Source organism: Rosa rugosa, chromosome 7 (genome assembly GCF_958449725.1).
Source record: "Rosa rugosa chromosome 7, drRosRugo1.1, whole genome shotgun sequence".
Lineage (NCBI taxonomy): Eukaryota > Viridiplantae > Streptophyta > Magnoliopsida > Rosales > Rosaceae > Rosa > Rosa rugosa.
Window position 1 is genome coordinate 15,058,047 of NC_084826.1, and position 18,545 is coordinate 15,076,591.

The window sequence follows — 18,545 nt, forward strand, 5'->3', positions numbered from 1 at the left end:
AGCGCCCTGGACAGAAACGTCACCACCCTGTAGCCTTTTCTCTGACTGGGCCATCCACCTTCGAACACAAGGTTCTTTCTAGCCCTTCCGACGATGCTGCCGCTGGGGTGTGCTGTCAGACTAGGCATACAAACTTGCCAGGACGACCAGATGCGCATCCTAGGGTCTTGGGAGTGATAGCTCTTGCATTGAGGGCTTGAAAATATCACAACCAAAATGTATTAAAATAAAAAAGTGTATTTAATTTAATCCAACAATCCATTCATGTTGGTGCAAGTGCACATCGGTACTCTAAATCCTCCATTTACCGTTAATAACTAAGTAATTTTCGATGTGATTAATTCTTTATAAACAGAACATTCAGAGAGATTTAGTAAAGGAATAGTTATGTTCATAACATTATCCTATGAATAATAAAAATGATTGGGCAGAATTTGGATAGGCGTGCAAATTAAGTAATTTGAGAGAGAGTATTTTTCGAAAACATAAGCTATGTGTGTCCAAATCAAAATGGCACCGAAGATGAATGATGAATGATGAATGATGAATGATGAATGATTTGTTATATTGAAATCTTTGTTTTATTTTATTTTATTTTTATTTTTTAAGGAAAAGTACGTACAATAATATCGATTTCCAATAGTTTGTGCTTGGACCACAAAAGGTCATGAATGAGCTAAGCCTTGCTAAAGGCCCTCATTTTTAATCTTAATCTTAATCTTTTTTTTTTTTTTGAGAATAAGAAAACTTTATTAACTGAAAATAAAGATTACATAAGTCGGGAATGACCCGGTGTAGCCTCAGTATCACACAACACATTGGGAATACAAACACTACTCATTTCCCTCATTTTTAATCTTAATATTAAATCTGTGTCTTCACTGAAAACAGAGGTTAATTGCATACGCCAAGATTAGGTGAATCCAAATCCTATCAAAAGCAGGGACCAGAAGCTTGAACTTAATCAAAACTAGATGCTCAAGTGAGGCAAGAACTCACTCACTATATTTCCTTTGTAATTTTTTTGTCTGATTGGTGTGAAATTATACAAAGTTCATAAATGTTGATGTTCAGCATATTTCTCGTTTTAGAGGAGTCGGATCATTTCATAGTTTAAAGAAAATGAAACCATTCATTATAAAACACAAAAATTATTTTATGCATTGGCAGTGCAAGTGACCCATAACTTATTACGTGATCTCAGCCATTGATATTTATAGTTAACTTTTTTTAATATAAAAAAAAGTGCACTTGATGTTATCCAATTGTCTATTCCTGCTAGTGCAAGTGCACGTCGGTACTCTGAATCTCTGATGAGAAAAATGCATATCTTCTGGGTTTTCCATCTTTAATATCCATGCTTATAATATTATTTGTTCCCATAACTACAAAAAATTCTATGAATTATTGAAGCAAGAAAATGACCTAAAGATCGAGGTGATATGATCTCGTGCAAGCGGACGCCGGTGTTTTGAATCTTTGATAAGAAAAATGTATATCTTCTGGGTTTTCCATCTTTAATATCCATGCTTATAATATTGTTTGTTCCCATAACTGCAAGAAATTCTATGAATTATTAAAGCAAGAGAATGACCTAAAGATTGAGGTGATATGACTTGCACGTCGTGTTCTGAATCTTTGATGAGAAAAATGAGAGAATGCATATCTTCGGGGTTTTCCATCTTTAATATCCATGCTTATAATATTGTTTGTTCCCATAACTACAAGAAATTCTATGAATTATTAAAGCAAGAGAATGACCTAAAGATTGAGGTGATATGATCTCGTGCAAGTGCACGTCGTGTTCTGAATCTTTGATGAGAAAAATGAGAGAATGCATATCTTATGAGTTTTCCATCTTTAATATTCATGCTTATAATATTGTTTGTTCCCATAACTACTACAAAAAATTCTATAAATTATTGAAGCAAGAAAATGACCTAAAGATCGAGGTGATATTATAGAAAACAACAGAAGTGATATTATATCAACCATATGGTAAACATGGTACAAATGGTCCCAAAACCCACTCCTCTAATTCAGCTTCTGTCCCTACCGAGAATGTTTAAGAAATTCAAGATACACGTAATAAAATTAAAGCATCATAAATTAAAATATTAAAGCTGTAAATTTCAAGAAAGTTGAAATAAATTCAACATGATTATATGTGTTTTTTTTAAAGGAAATTACATTGCTAGAAATTATTATAATTGTGTAAATTAACATTCAAAAAGCAGACGTAAACCACAAATTGCTAATTTAAATTGCTGTTTAAGGCATGATAAAGGGTTTTCTGGGTTAAATAACTTAAAGATTCTCCATAGAAAAAGACAAATCTTCTCAATTCTAAGCGTTTGCTTCGCTTTGACACGTAATGTAATCAGAAATTATATATAAGAACGCTACTTGCTTGGGAAAATAGACAATAAATTACACATACACCAAATATGGAGAGCTACAAGTTGGTGGGTTTAATCATAGGGGTGTTACTATCATGGGTTGCGTGGGTATCAGCAACAAAACTTCGACGGCATCGTTCCAAGGAGCTAAGGCAGCTTCCTCCAGGACCAAGATGGTGGCCACTGGTTGGGAACATTTTTCAACTAGGCTGGGCACCACCCCATGAGTCATTTGCCATATTAGCCCGCAAGCACGGCCCTATCATGACCCTGTGGCTAGGGTCAATGAGCACTGTGGTGATTTCATCGAGTATTTTGGCTCGTGAAATGTTTAAGAATCATGATGTGGTGCTAGCTGGTCGAAAAATATACGAGGCCATGAAAGGTATATATATTTTTTAAGAATGTGAGACTTCTATTCATCAACTTAATTGTTAAAACCAATCATTTACAAAAGAAGTATCTTGTTTTTAACTTTTTATTTTATCCTCAGGTGATTATGGTAATGAGGGTTCGCTGATCACGGCTCAATATGGCCCACACTGGCGCATGCTGAGGCGACTATGCAACACTGAGTTCTTTGTCACGAGCCGCCTAGACGCCATGCGTGGTGTTCGTGGCACGTGCATCGATCGCATGGTGCAGTTTATAGAGGATGCTAGTACTAGTGACAAATCCGATATTGGTGCCAATGTTAAGAGCATTGATGTGGGTAGGTTCTTTTTCTTGATGGCTTTTAATCTAATTGGGAACCTTATGTTCTCCAAGGATCTTTTGGACCCAAAGTCGGAGAGAGGGGCTGGGTTCTTTTACCATGCAGGTAAGGTTATGGAGATGGCTGGGAAGCCTAATATGGCAGATTTCTTTCCTGTTCTGCGCTGGCTTGACCCGCAAGGCATTAGGAAGAATACCCAATTCCATGTTGAAAAAGCGTTTGAAATTGCTGGAGAGTTCATCAAGGAAAGACTGGAAAGTATGGACAGTGATGGATATGATGTTGACATAAAGAAGACTAAGGACTTCTTAGATGTGCTCTTGCAGTACGACTCGCAGGGTGATGGTGTTGATGAAGAGGCCTATAGGTTCTCATCTCCGAGAACCATCAACGTGATTGTCTTTGTAAGCAACCTACTCCTTTGAATATTCAACATATTATTTGGTATGTTATACAGATTTTGTTTTCTTATGTAAGTTGTTAATTAACTTAATTATGTGATTAGAAAATAAAAAGTTTGCTTAAAGCACACTAGTCGATCAAAGGTACTAACAAAAATTTTAGTTGGCAATTTATCATATTTAACTAATCACGCAATTCACATGATAAGTAGCAATTGAAGTATACTAGTAGCAGGACAATTAATGAACCGTCCTTTAATTAGTCATTATATTAACTGGTATTGTATTACTTCAGGAAATGTTCACGGCAGGGACTGATACCACTACAAGCACCTTGGAATGGGCGATGGCGGAGCTACTTAACAATCCAAAAACCCTAAAGAAAGTTCAGACCGAGCTAAGGAGCACCATAAGTTCTGGCAAGAAGCTTGAAGAGAGAGACATTGAAAACCTCCCCTACCTCAAAGCAGTCATCAAAGAGACTTTGAGGCTTCACCCACCTCTTCCTTTCTTAGTCCCACACATGGCCATGGGCTCTTGCGAAATGCTAGGACACCACATTCCAAAAGACACCCAAATCCTAGTCAATGTTTGGGCAATTGGACGTGACCCCAAAACTTGGGAAGACCCTTTAATATTCAAGCCAGAGAGGTTCTTGGAGCCTAACATGGTTGATTATAAAGGACACAACTTCGAGTTCATACCATTTGGTTCTGGGCGTCGGATGTGTCCTGCTGTGCCCCTAGTCTCAAGGGTGCTTCCTCTAGCCCTAGGATCGCTCTTACATTCCTTTGATTGGGTTTTACCAGATGGCCTCAAGCCGGAGAATATGGACATGGCTGAAAGGATGGGGATAACACTTCGCAAATCTGTCCCCTTAGAGGTGATACCTATACCTTACAAAGGAGATGCCCAGTAATACTAAAAGGATCGTGCTTTTGGATCGTATTGGCTGACCACATAAAATGGCAGTTGATGTATACATATGAACATATCATGCATACACTTTTTCGAAAATGTAATCGGGCCGATCCATTTAACCTTGCCCATCCGGATACTAGTAATGCGTTCAGTTTCAGAGCACCATATACAGCAAAGAAAACAAGCAATGGGTCAATTGTAATATGGTTCTTGTAAATCTCTTGATAATGAATTTGAATGTGTGTATGTGATCGATGATATCCTGTCACAAAAATTCTCTTCCTTCTAACAGAGAATTATTTGTGTTTGTTACGCCCCTTATCTCAATTTATCAGTTTACTAGTCATTAATTTAGATGGTAAACGACAATTAGCTTCAATTTTAACTTCGTTTCGACACTTTTTGAGGGACTCTAAAGTTGACTTTTCTTCCATTTGTATTTTGAGAAATCTTCCTTCACAAAAGTTGTAGAGGACATTAAACTGAGTCTGTGGATACATGACACGCTTAAATTGGAGTTCTTATGAAGAAGTTATGATCTAAAAACCAAACTTACCTTTTCGAGAAACTCTAGTATAAATAGCAAAACTTATTATTTCTATCCGAAACCCAAACTTCTCTTTTCTCTAAATGCTGATTTGTGGCCAAACCCGACCCGACCTTGAGACCCGATGGGTTCTCCGCAGTCAAGCCGACCCAGACCACTGGACCAGTGGCGTTTGAAGCACCTCCTCAAGCCAGTGAGGTTTCCGGCCTCACCTTCCATCAATTTTTGCCCAGGAAAGCAAATCAAAACAAATTCCAACTTGGCAACTCTTGCACGTGCTTACTCGGTCAGAATTCACAGCTCTGGCCACCTTAGGAGACAAAACCTATTGGGTTTTGTAGTGCATTAAGCTCTTAGCAAACCCTCCAAATGCTGTAGCTCGAATTGATCAGAGGATATCAAATCGAGGGTTTAAAGATTTCGGCCCTTTTTTTTCGAGGTAAATTCTGGCTATTTCGTTTAGAATTTGACTTTGATGTATTGAGAATGTTGTTGGGTTTGTTGAAAGGAAAAGTTTGGCATAAGTCTTGTGAGATAACTTGGTGGTCGGAGTGGTGGCGTGTAGGGCCCACGAGCCATCACTTGTGGCAGCGCATGCAACCGATTGTGTCAATCTGCCTTGCCTCGTCAGATACAGCTTGGCGATACAAACGTGTCGATATGATTTCGATTGAAATTGGTGGATGTTGGGTATTGGTCGGGAATTTCTGAAGTTCGAAATTTCAGATGTCGATTCATGGAAATCCGCTCGTTGGATTTCCGTCATTTATGTTCTAGCACGCTGGAACTGATCAAACGATGAAGATTGTGAAGTTTGACTTAATTATGAGGAGAACTCGAGCTTTAGATTTTGAAGGGTCGACATTATAGAGTTTCTGGTTTTATTTTACGTAAATTTTACTTGGACCTTTCGATTGGTTATTCATAAGTGCTATTATGTACAGGACGACGTACCGAGCCTTTGCTCGACGAGGAATCCCTATGCCTAGCTGCTTTAGCCGTGTGAGTGAACTTTTATTTTAAATAAAATGCATGCAATTATCTTTCTAATTAATGCTTTTAATTATCTTGTTGGTATATTGGATTTTGAATTTGGAAATGACTTGCGATTATTTCATTGGTTCAACTTTCCGTTAAGAATCTCGGATTTGAATTATGATTAGGGCTGTCAATGGGTCATGTCGGGTTGGGTTCTTGTCAGGTCAAGGTATTTGTCGTGTTGCAAGAGACAAATCCAAGCCCAACCCATTTAATAATCGTATCCAAAATTTAAACTCAAACCCAACCTATTTATTAAACGGGTTACCCGTTTCCAACCTGCTTAACCCATTTAATAAATAAGTCGTGTCGTGTTAAATAAAATGACCCATTTAAGGGTTAACAATGCGACCCATTTAACTAAAACAATACATAAATTGATTAAATTCACTAAAAACTCCAAGAGACAAAGAATATAAATAATTATCTATAATTCATAAATAATTAAATCCAATAATTATAAAGAAAAATATTTCAAATTGTCTAATTCTATGATCAAATACTCCCAACGTCCAAAATTTCAAGAAGAAGTATAGCATAATCGGGTTATACGGGTTCACTTCGTGTTGGCGGGTTGACCCATTTATTAAATGGGTCATGGCGGGTTGACCCACAGCCGACCCGCTTTTTAATCGTGTGGGTTCAACCCGCTTTATTTCGTGTGCGTTTCGAGTCGTATTATCAGGTCGTGTCGGAATTGACAGTCCTAATTATGGTTATTGATTTGTTATTTTTGGCTTTGTTTGAATTGCAGTAAGACTGAGATAATTTACAGCATGATTTGAGATTTCAATATTAGAGAATAATAGAAACCTTACAGCATGCTTAGTTTTTATTTGAAATTAAATTTGAGAAAGCATTAAATTTTATTTTATTTCCTTGAAATTATTTATTTTTTATCCACTCACTCTAACAGTTTTTCTAAATGATTTTCCATGGGCTTTTTTCGTGCCCAATTTGTTGTGTAGACTGATTAGTTGAGGTTGAGTGTGCGTAGGAGTCGAAGCATAGTGTTCATCGCTTCCATCTTCATTGTAGGTTACACGTTAACCTACTTGTACTACTACTATATTTTAGTTAACGATCTAGGTTACTCTGATTGCTAAACTTCAGTTGTATTCATAAGTTGAGCTTCGAGATTTGTGTTTAAGAATTCATGTGAATTATTTGTGTGAGATGTTGTCAGTTATTAAAAGTGTATCATTTGTCTTCACAGGTCTGGGTAGTCCTCTTTTAGGGTAGATTCTGCCAAATTATTTATAGGATTTCCTCTACAGTGGGCCCCGTAGCTCACTTCGGATTTCAGAGTGAAATCTGGAACGGGTTCTGTCAATGTCTCTGACTAAGTTTTAATTATGAAATTTTCTAATTTATTTTTTTTGTTTTTGAAACATTAATGTTAAATGAAAATTGGAGATTTCATATTAAATGAAAGTTGTGTTATAAACTAGAGAATAAGAGAGAGATAGAATCGAAAAACCGAATATAGATGAGGTAGAAGTGTATATTATTCATTCTCATGCATGGACCCCTTTATATAGGAGTTGAGTTTACATCTTAAAGACATAAAAGATGAGAATTTATATGGACAACCACATATATATAATATTTACAACACTCCCCCTTGGATGTCCATCAATTTGTGATATGGTGTTGGACGCGCTTAATGTTGCCTCGTCAAAAACCTTGCCAGGTAACAAAAACCCAGTGGGACAAAAATAACCCTAGTCAAAGGAGAAAAAGAATACAACTCGCATATGTCCTAGGTAGCATATTTTGAATACTCCCCCTGATGAGAATCTCCCCCTGATTGTTGCAAGCTTCAATCATGTATGTAACAAAATACATGCACCATGTATATTGGATGTGGTATGTCGATCACATAGGTGATAACAAGGATTAAAATATCTATATCTACATATCTATTGGAACTTTAAAAAAGGAGATATCGGAAATATCGAAAATATATCGGGAAAATCCGAAAAAATATATCTTTTTTGAAAGAGTCAATTTATTGGAATTACATATACATACATATGAATATCAACTTCATCTACATCCAAAAAGAGACTCTATGTGGTTGAAAAGTTGCTCGTTGGTCTACGAAAGTGCAATAATCAGACCAAGACATGTGACCCATATAGTACGAATTGTAGTGATGAACATGATAGTTATATATCTCTTTAGAGCTGCCGACTGTTTCCTATAAGGGGATAATAAGGATGAATCCATATATGGTTCCTTCTGCAAAGTTACTTGGCCTCATTTGAATAATTGAACCTTTATCTTCTTTCTATTGTTCAACTACAGACTACATAGAGTCACATCTATACAGTACCAAATGATTCATATAATTGCACCACATTTTTTTACACTCTTGTGTGGAACATAACCTAATAGTTTGTTCTCTTGGTCTGAAACTTTAATATAATTGAGAAAGATGTAGTGAATGAGTTACTTTTTGAAATTGCTTCATCATGAATTCTCCTTGTCTAGATTCGTCTTCAGGGAATTTTCCCTCACTTGAATTCCACTCCTCACTTGGATTTCCCTCGAAGGGAATACTTCCCACCCAAATTCGCTTTGATGAGATTTCTCTTCACCTATATTCACCTTAAGGAGATCTCTCCTCACACAGATTTGCATTTAGAGAATTACTGAAGTTTTCTATTTTTTTTATCAGATTTTACAGATATTTCTTCATTTTATCAGGGATATATCCTAAATATCTAATATATTGGAGATATTTAACGATGTTGAAGAAATTTTACAGAAATGGTAGAAGATAAGATATTAACCCCCTAAGATATATCGATCCCTCGAAAAAGGGAGATATCGGGGGATATATCAAAAATAGTCATTGACTTGATACACATTTACGCAAGCGTACGTATCGTTGTCAAGATAGGGAAATATTGAGCCCAAAGTTTATCGTACCACGGGGATTAGTGGCTAACCCACAATCCTTAGGTAGTCGGAACTAAAGTCACTAAGCAAACAAAATAAAAAGAAAAAAAGAAAATAAATAAAAATGGTAATCTAAGGCACCAAGCCTTAGCAATGCTCGGCTTTGGTTTGCACCGAAGCCTAATCAAAACTAAGACCTAGTGATGACTATTTACAATGAGTCGAAATTGTCATTCGAAATTGTGATTGTAATTTTCGAAAAAAAACTAAGTCAAAAACTAAATTAACAACAACAATTAAAAATGAAGAAAAATAAAAATAAAAGAGAGATAGGTTTGGGTACTAGGGATCACTCTCTAGCAATTTCAATGCAACGAACACATTTCAAGCAAACAAACATATTTTCATGAGAACCAAATCCCGTACTTAATGCCGATCAAGGCCACTAAGCCGAATTTCCTTGAGGGTATTCACATTTTCGGTTAGGACAAATATGAACTCTCTAACTCATGAATTAGTACCTTATCAGGGCTACCAAAACATGAACTAAAGGCGTAGAGTTCTAGAAATTAGGGATTTAAGCATGCAATAGTTACAACCTAAAATGTAACGATTACTTAGTTCTCTACCTAATGCCGGTTAAGGCCACTAAGTCAATTTCTCTAATTTGGTATCCATTCTTCCGACTAAGGCAAGAATGAACTCTCTAACCCTAATCATTATGCCTTGTTAGGGCCACAATGTGTAGGATTAAAGGCGAAGGGCACAAGAAAATAGAAACTTAGGCAATCATTCATTCTCGATTAAGCAACTACTTGACACACCACACTAATTACATGAAGCTAGTGAACAAAAGAACCACCAATTGTATCACACAACACAAATCTCAAAACATAATAAAGAGAGTGGTCAATTCCCTAAAATTTATGCATCAAGAATCAATTAACATAGTAATTAGAATGCACCCATATGAAAATACATTATTTATCACTTGAAAATATGTCCATTACATCAAAATTGAGCTAGAGTTAGAAACCCTAGCTCCCAAAAGTAACTACTCACAACCCATATTTATGAACATCAAAAGTACAAAATTCAAATAGCAAAGAGTAGAGAAGTGTAGGAGAAAACAAAGATAGTCACAAATAGCTATGAAGCTAGCATGACTATCCTTGATTTACAACCCCACAAAATACCCAAATCTTGAATCTTGTATAAATTGAGCTCCTTGATAGATCCTTGAAGCTTTGTGTGAGTAGTTCTTCAAATCTCAAAACAAAATATCAAGAAAAAAATGAAGAATGGAGGGGAAGAGCGTGGAGAGAGCAGCCCAAAGGGCTGCCTCTCTGGTGGTGCGGCTACTCTCCTGATAGATCGATGTAGAGGATGATTGATTGAATATATATGGGTCAATTCGTGGCTACTGTTTGTGAGAGAGGAGAAAAAGATAAGGGTTTGGACGATCCGGTGCGTTTTGGAATTAAGACAAGGGAAGGAAAAAATGAAAGAATCTGGTTGCTCCATCCCACGTGATTAGCTGCTGCATAATTTGAATAAAGACAAACAAGGTCCATGCCACTTACCAACTCATAATTGGTCAGACCAATTAAATTAGACCAAAACGTGCATGCCTGCTTAATTAACAAGTTAATTAACCAATTAACAATAGGTTAATTAACTAATGGTTAATTAAGGCAAAATAATTTTGTCCTTCTGTCGAGAATTCCGACTTTCACCATTTTGCATCATTTCTGTGTCCATTTTTTCTCGATTTCCGCAACTCCGCTTATTTCCTACAAATAAATAAAAATGGATTAATTACATTATAATTAACTTAAGGATTAACTTAATTATAGTATTTAGAGTGTAATTACGCGCATAAAAATGCGTGTAATCAGCCAAATATTTCAATCCTTGGTGTGAGACCATGTGTGCTTTGCATAAAAGGGACTAATCATGAATTTCAATTCCTGCAAAGGTTAAGGTAATACCAATAAAACTTTGATAATAAATCTTGCCTCACATGACCTTAGGCAATGATTTTCTATCCTGAAGTACTTGTAGATGACAATATTTCCCCTAATTTTTGGTATTCTGAGATTTCCCTTTAGCTAGGTCCACTATAAGTGACTCTGAGATATTCAAATACCTCTGGTGGATTTTCATTGTGTTAGCATAAGTCATTATAGGGGAAGCAACTGATTTTTTTAAGGGCTAAATACTAGTTACTACCCTGTGGTTTAGGTCCAAAATCAATTCAGTCCCTGGACTTCTAATTTCATCTAAAACATCCCTGCACTTTCAATTTTGATCTAATAGGTCCAATTCATTAATATTTTGTTATGAGTTCAAGTTATAGTTGGATTATTTGTTGAAAATCTATTTATTTTTAATAGTAGGACTCACTCCTAAATTGACTATGCAGGCCAGCTCGACACCACATCATAAAACATAGGCCATATATGAGCCACGTTAACAAGTTAAATAACTCAATTATTGGAAAACTAACAAATTGGACCTATTAGATCAAAATTGAAAGTGCAGGGGTGTTTTTGATGAAATTAGAAGTTCAGGGACTGAATTGATTTTGGACCCAAACTACAGGGTAGTAATCAGTATTTAGATTAAAATTTCTCTTTGTTTTTTTTTAACAGAAAATGATAATTTTATAATCAAGCTGGTAACATTATAAAAAAACATGCCACGAGATAGCTCGTAAATATAAGTTTCTCACAAATAATGCTAACTTACATACATCTATTAAACTAAGAAATACACAGAAAAAAAAAAAGAATACATAGCAAAAATAAAATCAGAACACCCATGCTCCATCTAACTGTGTGATGACCACAACTACATCAAAAATTCTGAATGAGTTTTCTCATCTAGACTAACTATTAGAACATTCCATGGGACAGTACTGAACACCCTAATTGTTGATTTTTTGCCTGTAGGATTAAGTATTTTCTTGCAGAAGATGCGGTAATTAATTAAGTAGAAGAAAAAAATTGTAGGTCTAGCAGCAAAAGCATGGGACCAAAAGTCACCCTCAACCCAATCCATATGGGCCACCTTCTTGGGAATAAGAGGGGCCCATGTATGCAGAAAAAAAGGGACCAAACACAAGCCTAGCTAGGATCTAAAGGCTGTTAGACCATATATATATATATATGCATTCCCTTAAATATTGAATTTAACTTGTTTTTTAGTCTATTTTAGTTTTCACTAAATCATTTTCTTATTTATCTAGAAATATTGCAAAAGTGAGTGAAACATCCATTTTGGCTTTGAAGTAGAGAATTGGAGTTAGGAAGAATGACGGTCCAAATGTGGAGCAAAATGTTAAATTCAAATTTCGGCGAACCACCACTCATAGTTGTGCCATGTATTTTCCGGCTATATTCATGGAGGAGCAAGGAGGAGGAGTAACATTGTACCTATTACATTACATCCATGCATCATCATTTTATCACAACCAAATCCCAAACATTTTGGTTCAAAATCAACTCCATCCATCATCCCTTTTTTCCACACCATCTCAACTCTCTATATTACCCAGAAGTTCACCATTATTAGGGTGTAAGTAATCACCATCTTTTCTCCATCATTACCTACCCTAATCTACACCACTCTCTCCTTACCTTTTTTTCCTTGATTTTGGGATCTATTACCACTCAAATACTCTTCCTCCATGCCTCTTACAAGGTTATAGTTGCTCCTTTTTTCTTCTAGTGATCATTTCACACCTCTCTCTAGCTCCATCTATTTAAGCATTCCATCCCCTTACAAACAAGACAACCACCCATATAACCCATTTCTTTCTCCATCTTCACCACAAAACCTCTATCTCCACCTCTCAAAATCCAAACTCATACTATCCATACAACTCTATCTCCTCCATCACCACCACCATTTCTTATCCTCTACCTCTAATAACACCACCACTACAACATCATTTCTTCACTCTCTTTTCTATCATCATTTTCTCGATCTACTCCACCTATTCACACAATACATAATACAAGCTTCACCATCTTTTATCATCAAATCTTCAAGAGCAAGAAGGAGAGGGAATCACCATCACCACCAAGACGTGAGCTTGGGGACCATCTGACACACCACTAAGCCAACTCTATCCCTTTTACTCTAGATTATATTTTTATGTTTACTTTATGAAGTTAGTATATGCAATTACAAGTGAGTAGTACTTTGTTGGGGCTAGGGTTGAAAGCCCTCGCCAATCTTATATGGATTGATGTTATAATATAATGTGATGCAATTTTCTTTAATATGCCTACATGCTAGTTCAAGAGTTGAATGCAAATGCTTAGACTTTACCACTTTGAGTATGTGTGTTTACTATGTCATGATACAAAGTTTAGAGATTGGTAACATTTGAATATTAAAGCATGAAAGCACACTAGGTGTGCATGTAGGGGTTGTGAATTTCAATCACTTAGAGATAAGCTTGGTTGGTTTTCATGATTTCTTTATCTCCAAACTTTATGCACTTAGGTAGTTAAGTACTACACATGAGAGGGGATACTTGATATCACAAAAGAAGCATGTCTCTTGTTATAACCGAGATGGATGCAAGGAGAGAAACTCTTTAATTAATTTAGCATCATTCGTATCAAAATGCATCAATACTTGCAATGGAGGTTAGTGGTAGACAATATAAATCCAAACTTTCATCCAATTGATCACTAGTTTAGTTTTGAGTAATTTAGTTTACATTTTAGCCTCTAGTTGTTTTCAATTCAAACTATATTCAAAAAATCAAAATCAAATCACTACTCTATCTTGCACATATTCACCATGAGCCTACATTTCATTGTGTTTCTAGGTTCATGATTGTACATTTGCATATTATACCTCTCCTTAGGTTCACAACCTAGTAGTGAAAGGAATCCAATCCTCCTAGATTTGACAACTTTTCTTAAATCTCTATACTATTAGTTGTACTCCTTATACTTGAGTGTAACTATTTGGCTGACACAAGCCACCATTAAACCTAGCTGACCAAATGAATGACCCAAAATTAGGCTCAGACCGACATCCAAATCGAAACCCGGCTTAAACCTCAGGCCCAAATAGACACCTTGGAGACAACACCCCATCAGTATCGCCGACACCTGATGATCCTGACCAGCAGACATCACCGCCATGAGCCGGCGCCACACCATCATTTGCTATCCCAAGGGCAGCTAGCCACCACAAAGAGATCCTAAGCAAGATAGTAGAACCAAAGCCTCCACGATCGTCACCATCACAAACCTTATCAGATCTGGCCACCGCATGTAGCCGCAATCCAATCCAGTTAGTTGCCCCATATGGATCATAGATAAACTTGTATCCACGTCCTAGATGTTGGCTAGAACCAGTGACAGATCTGGCATGCCTAGGAAGAAAGGAAGTCGTCGCATGGAATGACAGCCAAGATCAAGGCATGATTGCATCGAGTGAGGTCACTGATATCAATCATCAACATACAGTAAGGGACGACGCCAAGAGAATCTAATTCCTCCGTCATCAAGTAAATGGAATGAGGAGATTGTCCGATTAAAAAGTAGGGAGAGAAGGAGGCTATAGGTAACCCTAGCTGCCAATGCCTCCGTGAAAAAGTTTGCATGGGGTTTTGTTTTTCTTCAAACTTGTAAAACACAAGAAACTAACAGACCGAACAAAGCAACCAACAGTAGCCAAAATCCAAAAAAAAAAAAAAATTTACTTACTGAGAGAGATTGAGGGTTGCTTTATCAAAGTCAAAATGTGCGATAAGGAGGAAGGTGGGTTTAAAAACCAGTCTAAGAGGCGAGGTTTGAATTATTACAATGAAAAAAAAAGCCACCGTAAAAAAAAGAAACAAATCATTTTATATGCCTTAACTCCTATACAATGGTATCACAAAGGGAATGCAACTTGTAGCTCCTCCATTTGGAATGAGGATATTGTATTCCTTGCAACTTCTTTCTTTATTTTTTACCTTTTGTTGAGTGCTTAATCTTGTATGAATACGTACTAAAAAAAAACTCTAAGGCCGTCGCCGACCCTACTGTGCGCAACCACCAAAGCCTAATATGAAGACTATGATTGTCTTCAATCACCCTCCCAAATCTGTGCACCATCTCATCCATTGATGATGTTACCTCCTCCTTTGCCACATCTCAATGATGTTATTGATATCTCCAGAAGATCTAATGGTGCCCAATGTCGAGGAACTCAATTATACCTGCTCGAACGTCCTCTGGTAAAGCAGCCCGCTCCGCTCAACGATCTGTGTCAATTTTTACAGCGAGTTTGGATCCTTGATCGGGGTTTCAAGATTCAGGAAAGAGCACCAAATAGATTTGTCCTAGCTTTTGACCTGCATCGAGATCAAAATAAGGTGCTAAAAGGGAGACCATGGCGGTTTAATTAAGCTAATGTGATGCTACAAGAATATGATGGCATCACACCAATTCAAGATATCGATCTGACCTCGCAATTTTTCTTGGTTCATATCAGCAACATCCCACCGTTGTTTGAGGAGCCTGACACAATCAAAGATATAGCTTCTGTGGCTAGTAAGTTCATCGAGATGGATGACAAACTGTTTGAGAATATGGGTAAAGTTAGGGTTAGGATTTGACATGAAATTTCAAAATCTTTTTTTTTCTCAAAAAAAAAAAAAGAAGAAGAAGAAACTCTAAAGCTGGCACCTAGAGTTGAAGTAGAGATTTCATTCTCATTTGAAAATCTTATCGACAAATGTAATTGTTGCAATCTAATTTATCATGAGGGTGGACATTGTCCATTGTCTAGCAGCCAAGCCACACTAAGCTTGGTGTGTGTGGTTATATAGAACAAAAACTGGAAATTACAGGTCCTCCTCTAAGGTTTGTGACTAACAGGTTTGTGGATAGAGCCTTTCATTTTCAGGGTGTCCAAACGCCTATGTTACCATTTGTCTGTAGGTCATTGTTTCAACTAAAAGAAGGCAGCAGAGGCTGTAAACCCATTGTGCTACTTGAAAAGGCCTTAACTCAAAGGATGGAAAGGAGATCCCTGATGAATCAATGGCTTTAGTTCCGGTTGAGAAACTGGTGATTATAGAAGTACCTGTTACTGTACTTTGGCACCAGTTACTGAAAATGGCAACAACAAAGAAAGCACTTACTAGCAAGCAGGTACCTGAGAAAGCACAAGTAGTTGAGCCTGGGGTGGACATAACTGAAAAAGAACCTTCTGAGAAGAAAGTCTCTGTGAAAGCACCCACTAAAGACAAGGAAAACATAAGCGAAAAGCATAGCAACCCTCCCTCTCCTACCTCGTCTCCAAAGAAGCTTAAGATCCTACTGCAGGAGCTGTTCAAGCCGCTTATTGCTAATGCACCTACAAAAAAGCTGAAGGTGCCGGAATTTACAAATAAGTTCTCTACTCGGTCTTTGGGAATGATTGAAGTACCTGGAAATATTTTGGTACCAAAAGAACTCATGCACAAGGAGATAGTTGAACCAAAGAATAAACATGGTAGGTCGTTGGGTCCAAGAATAAGAACTCTCCAAAATCAAAGAAGATTGCTAAAGCACATACGTTTGTCTGACGTATCTCTCCAAACATCTTAGCCCTACTGTGAAGGGCAAGGAGAAAATTTAAGTTTTGTTCTTATTTTGAACCTAGCCTATTTACTACGTTTTCGTTTCATAGTGCATAGGCTCGCTTTTGAATAAGCAAGCACTGGTTGTCTAAAGGGTGGTGCTAGCATATACTATGTTAGAACTAAATGGACCTATCATCATCTATTATGCAGAATGCAAATTGGATTATAACTTGATTCATTAATAGGAGTTGTAAGCTAAGTACAATATCTAGAAACCTATTGAGACAATTATATCGGCTCATTGGTTAGGAATCCATTAGTTGGTTTACATTGTAATCCGAATTAGTGTTGCATTAGGTTTTCTAGTTGTTGGTGACTTGGTTTCTAAGAAACATCTTTATGGGAGGATTCTTAGGAACATAACCAATATATATAGAAGTGTTGGTCCCTGCTCTCTCTGTCACAAAAGCATTAAGTCTTGCCCCATAGAAAGGAGCTTGTATTCAGAGACGAGGAGAAGATCAATACTAGCTACTGTCAACTTGTCTGCAGCAATGACACTTAACAATGAAGAAGGTTAGTCTCTAAACTTATATTTTGGTTCATGTGGTCTTGATTAATATTCAGTGTGTTTATGTTCTTGTGAATTGATCTTGGTCTTGATTTGCTCATTCAGTTTAACAATTGGTATCAGAGCATCAGGTTTTCACAAACATAAATCAATTTTTGATTAATCGATTTTTAGAAAAACCAAAATTTTAAATTTCAGCAAAAACCTATAAAATTTTATTCTAAAGCTTGCTAAAGAAAAGGCCACGAATGGGCCAGTTTTTATAAAATCGTTCGGTCCAAACCCGCAGAAAAGCTGACCTGGATCCGATCATTCAGAACCCCTGTAGATGACCGTTGTATCCCAACGGTAATATTTGATTTGGGGATTAGGGTTCTATCCGGGATTGAAAGCGAAGGGGACGTTTATGTCCTCTATGGAATTCAAGACACCAAATTCTTCGGATTAAGAAGCCGAACTGATTGATTGCTGTTTTAATTGAAAATCATGCTTCCGCGATAAAGTTTTGCAGCAAATTAAGAAGAACAAGGTTAGAATTTCTGGAAATTTTGGGTTTTTAAAATCTGGGATGTTTTGATCATCGTTTTGTACAAGAACAATAGAGGCATTCCCGGCGTGCACCTAGGCTAGAGTAGATGGTGACCGGATGAAACTTAATTTTCAGAATTTGTTTTTGTGATGTGATGGTTTCCGGAATGAACTTGAATATCTTGATGTTTTGATATGATTGTTTTATATGTTGTGAAATTTCTATAATTAATGATCTGCGATGGTATAACATGACATGTGATTAAGTCGATCTCCCTGTACATGCTTGTTATGCTAAAAGTTCCAGATTGAAAGGAAATTTTTCATGGTATGTGAATTTAAATGGTTAAGTGGATATGTTGCACAAAGTGATTATCTGCTTGTTATTCAAAATTCATTAAGATGAATAAAAGATCAGAAACTTGTGTTTTACTTTTAAACTGTATATGTATATTGTCTTCCAAAGAAGTTTTTTGAGCTATATGGTTTAAAAGTGGAACAGCATTATGCATAATTTTGAGTTCAAATTTTGGATTCTAGGGACTTTTCTTCTGTCATAAAGATGATGATTGTCTTTAGAATAACATTGAATTCACTGCTTGTGGCATAACGATAAAGAAATCTTCAGAATATCATGTTTTCTGCTATAAAAGTGATACTTGATATTGACTACAGAATTTTGGGGTTAAAATTGCATTATTTGCTTTTGGTATTGTTTTGTTTTGTTAAATGTTTTGTTTTCTGCTTGTGTGTTTACTTGAACTGCTTTAGAATTAACACATGAATGCAGAACCTTTTTTGACAAAACTTGTTTTGAGAACTGTTAAAACCAAAACTTACACTTTTCTTTGTTTTGCTCTCTAGGAATCACCTACATGAATTTGAATAATATCCAGATGCTTACTGGATCAAACTTTAAGGCCTGGAAGAGTGGTG

The 18,545-nt window shown here is 36.5% G+C and overlaps 1 protein-coding gene across 1 annotated transcript; it reads left to right on the forward strand.

Moving 5' to 3' along the window:
* Positions 1 to 2,446: 2,446 nt before the first annotated feature.
* Positions 2,447 to 4,748, forward strand: LOC133722329 (cytochrome P450 76A1). Its single transcript, XM_062149213.1, has 3 exons — positions 2,447 to 2,784; positions 2,893 to 3,518; positions 3,811 to 4,748. Exons 1-3 carry the CDS (start codon positions 2,448 to 2,450, stop codon positions 4,432 to 4,434), a joined length of 1,587 nt encoding a protein of 528 aa, XP_062005197.1. The 5' UTR covers position 2,447; the 3' UTR covers positions 4,435 to 4,748.
* Positions 4,749 to 18,545: the final 13,797 nt, after the last annotated feature.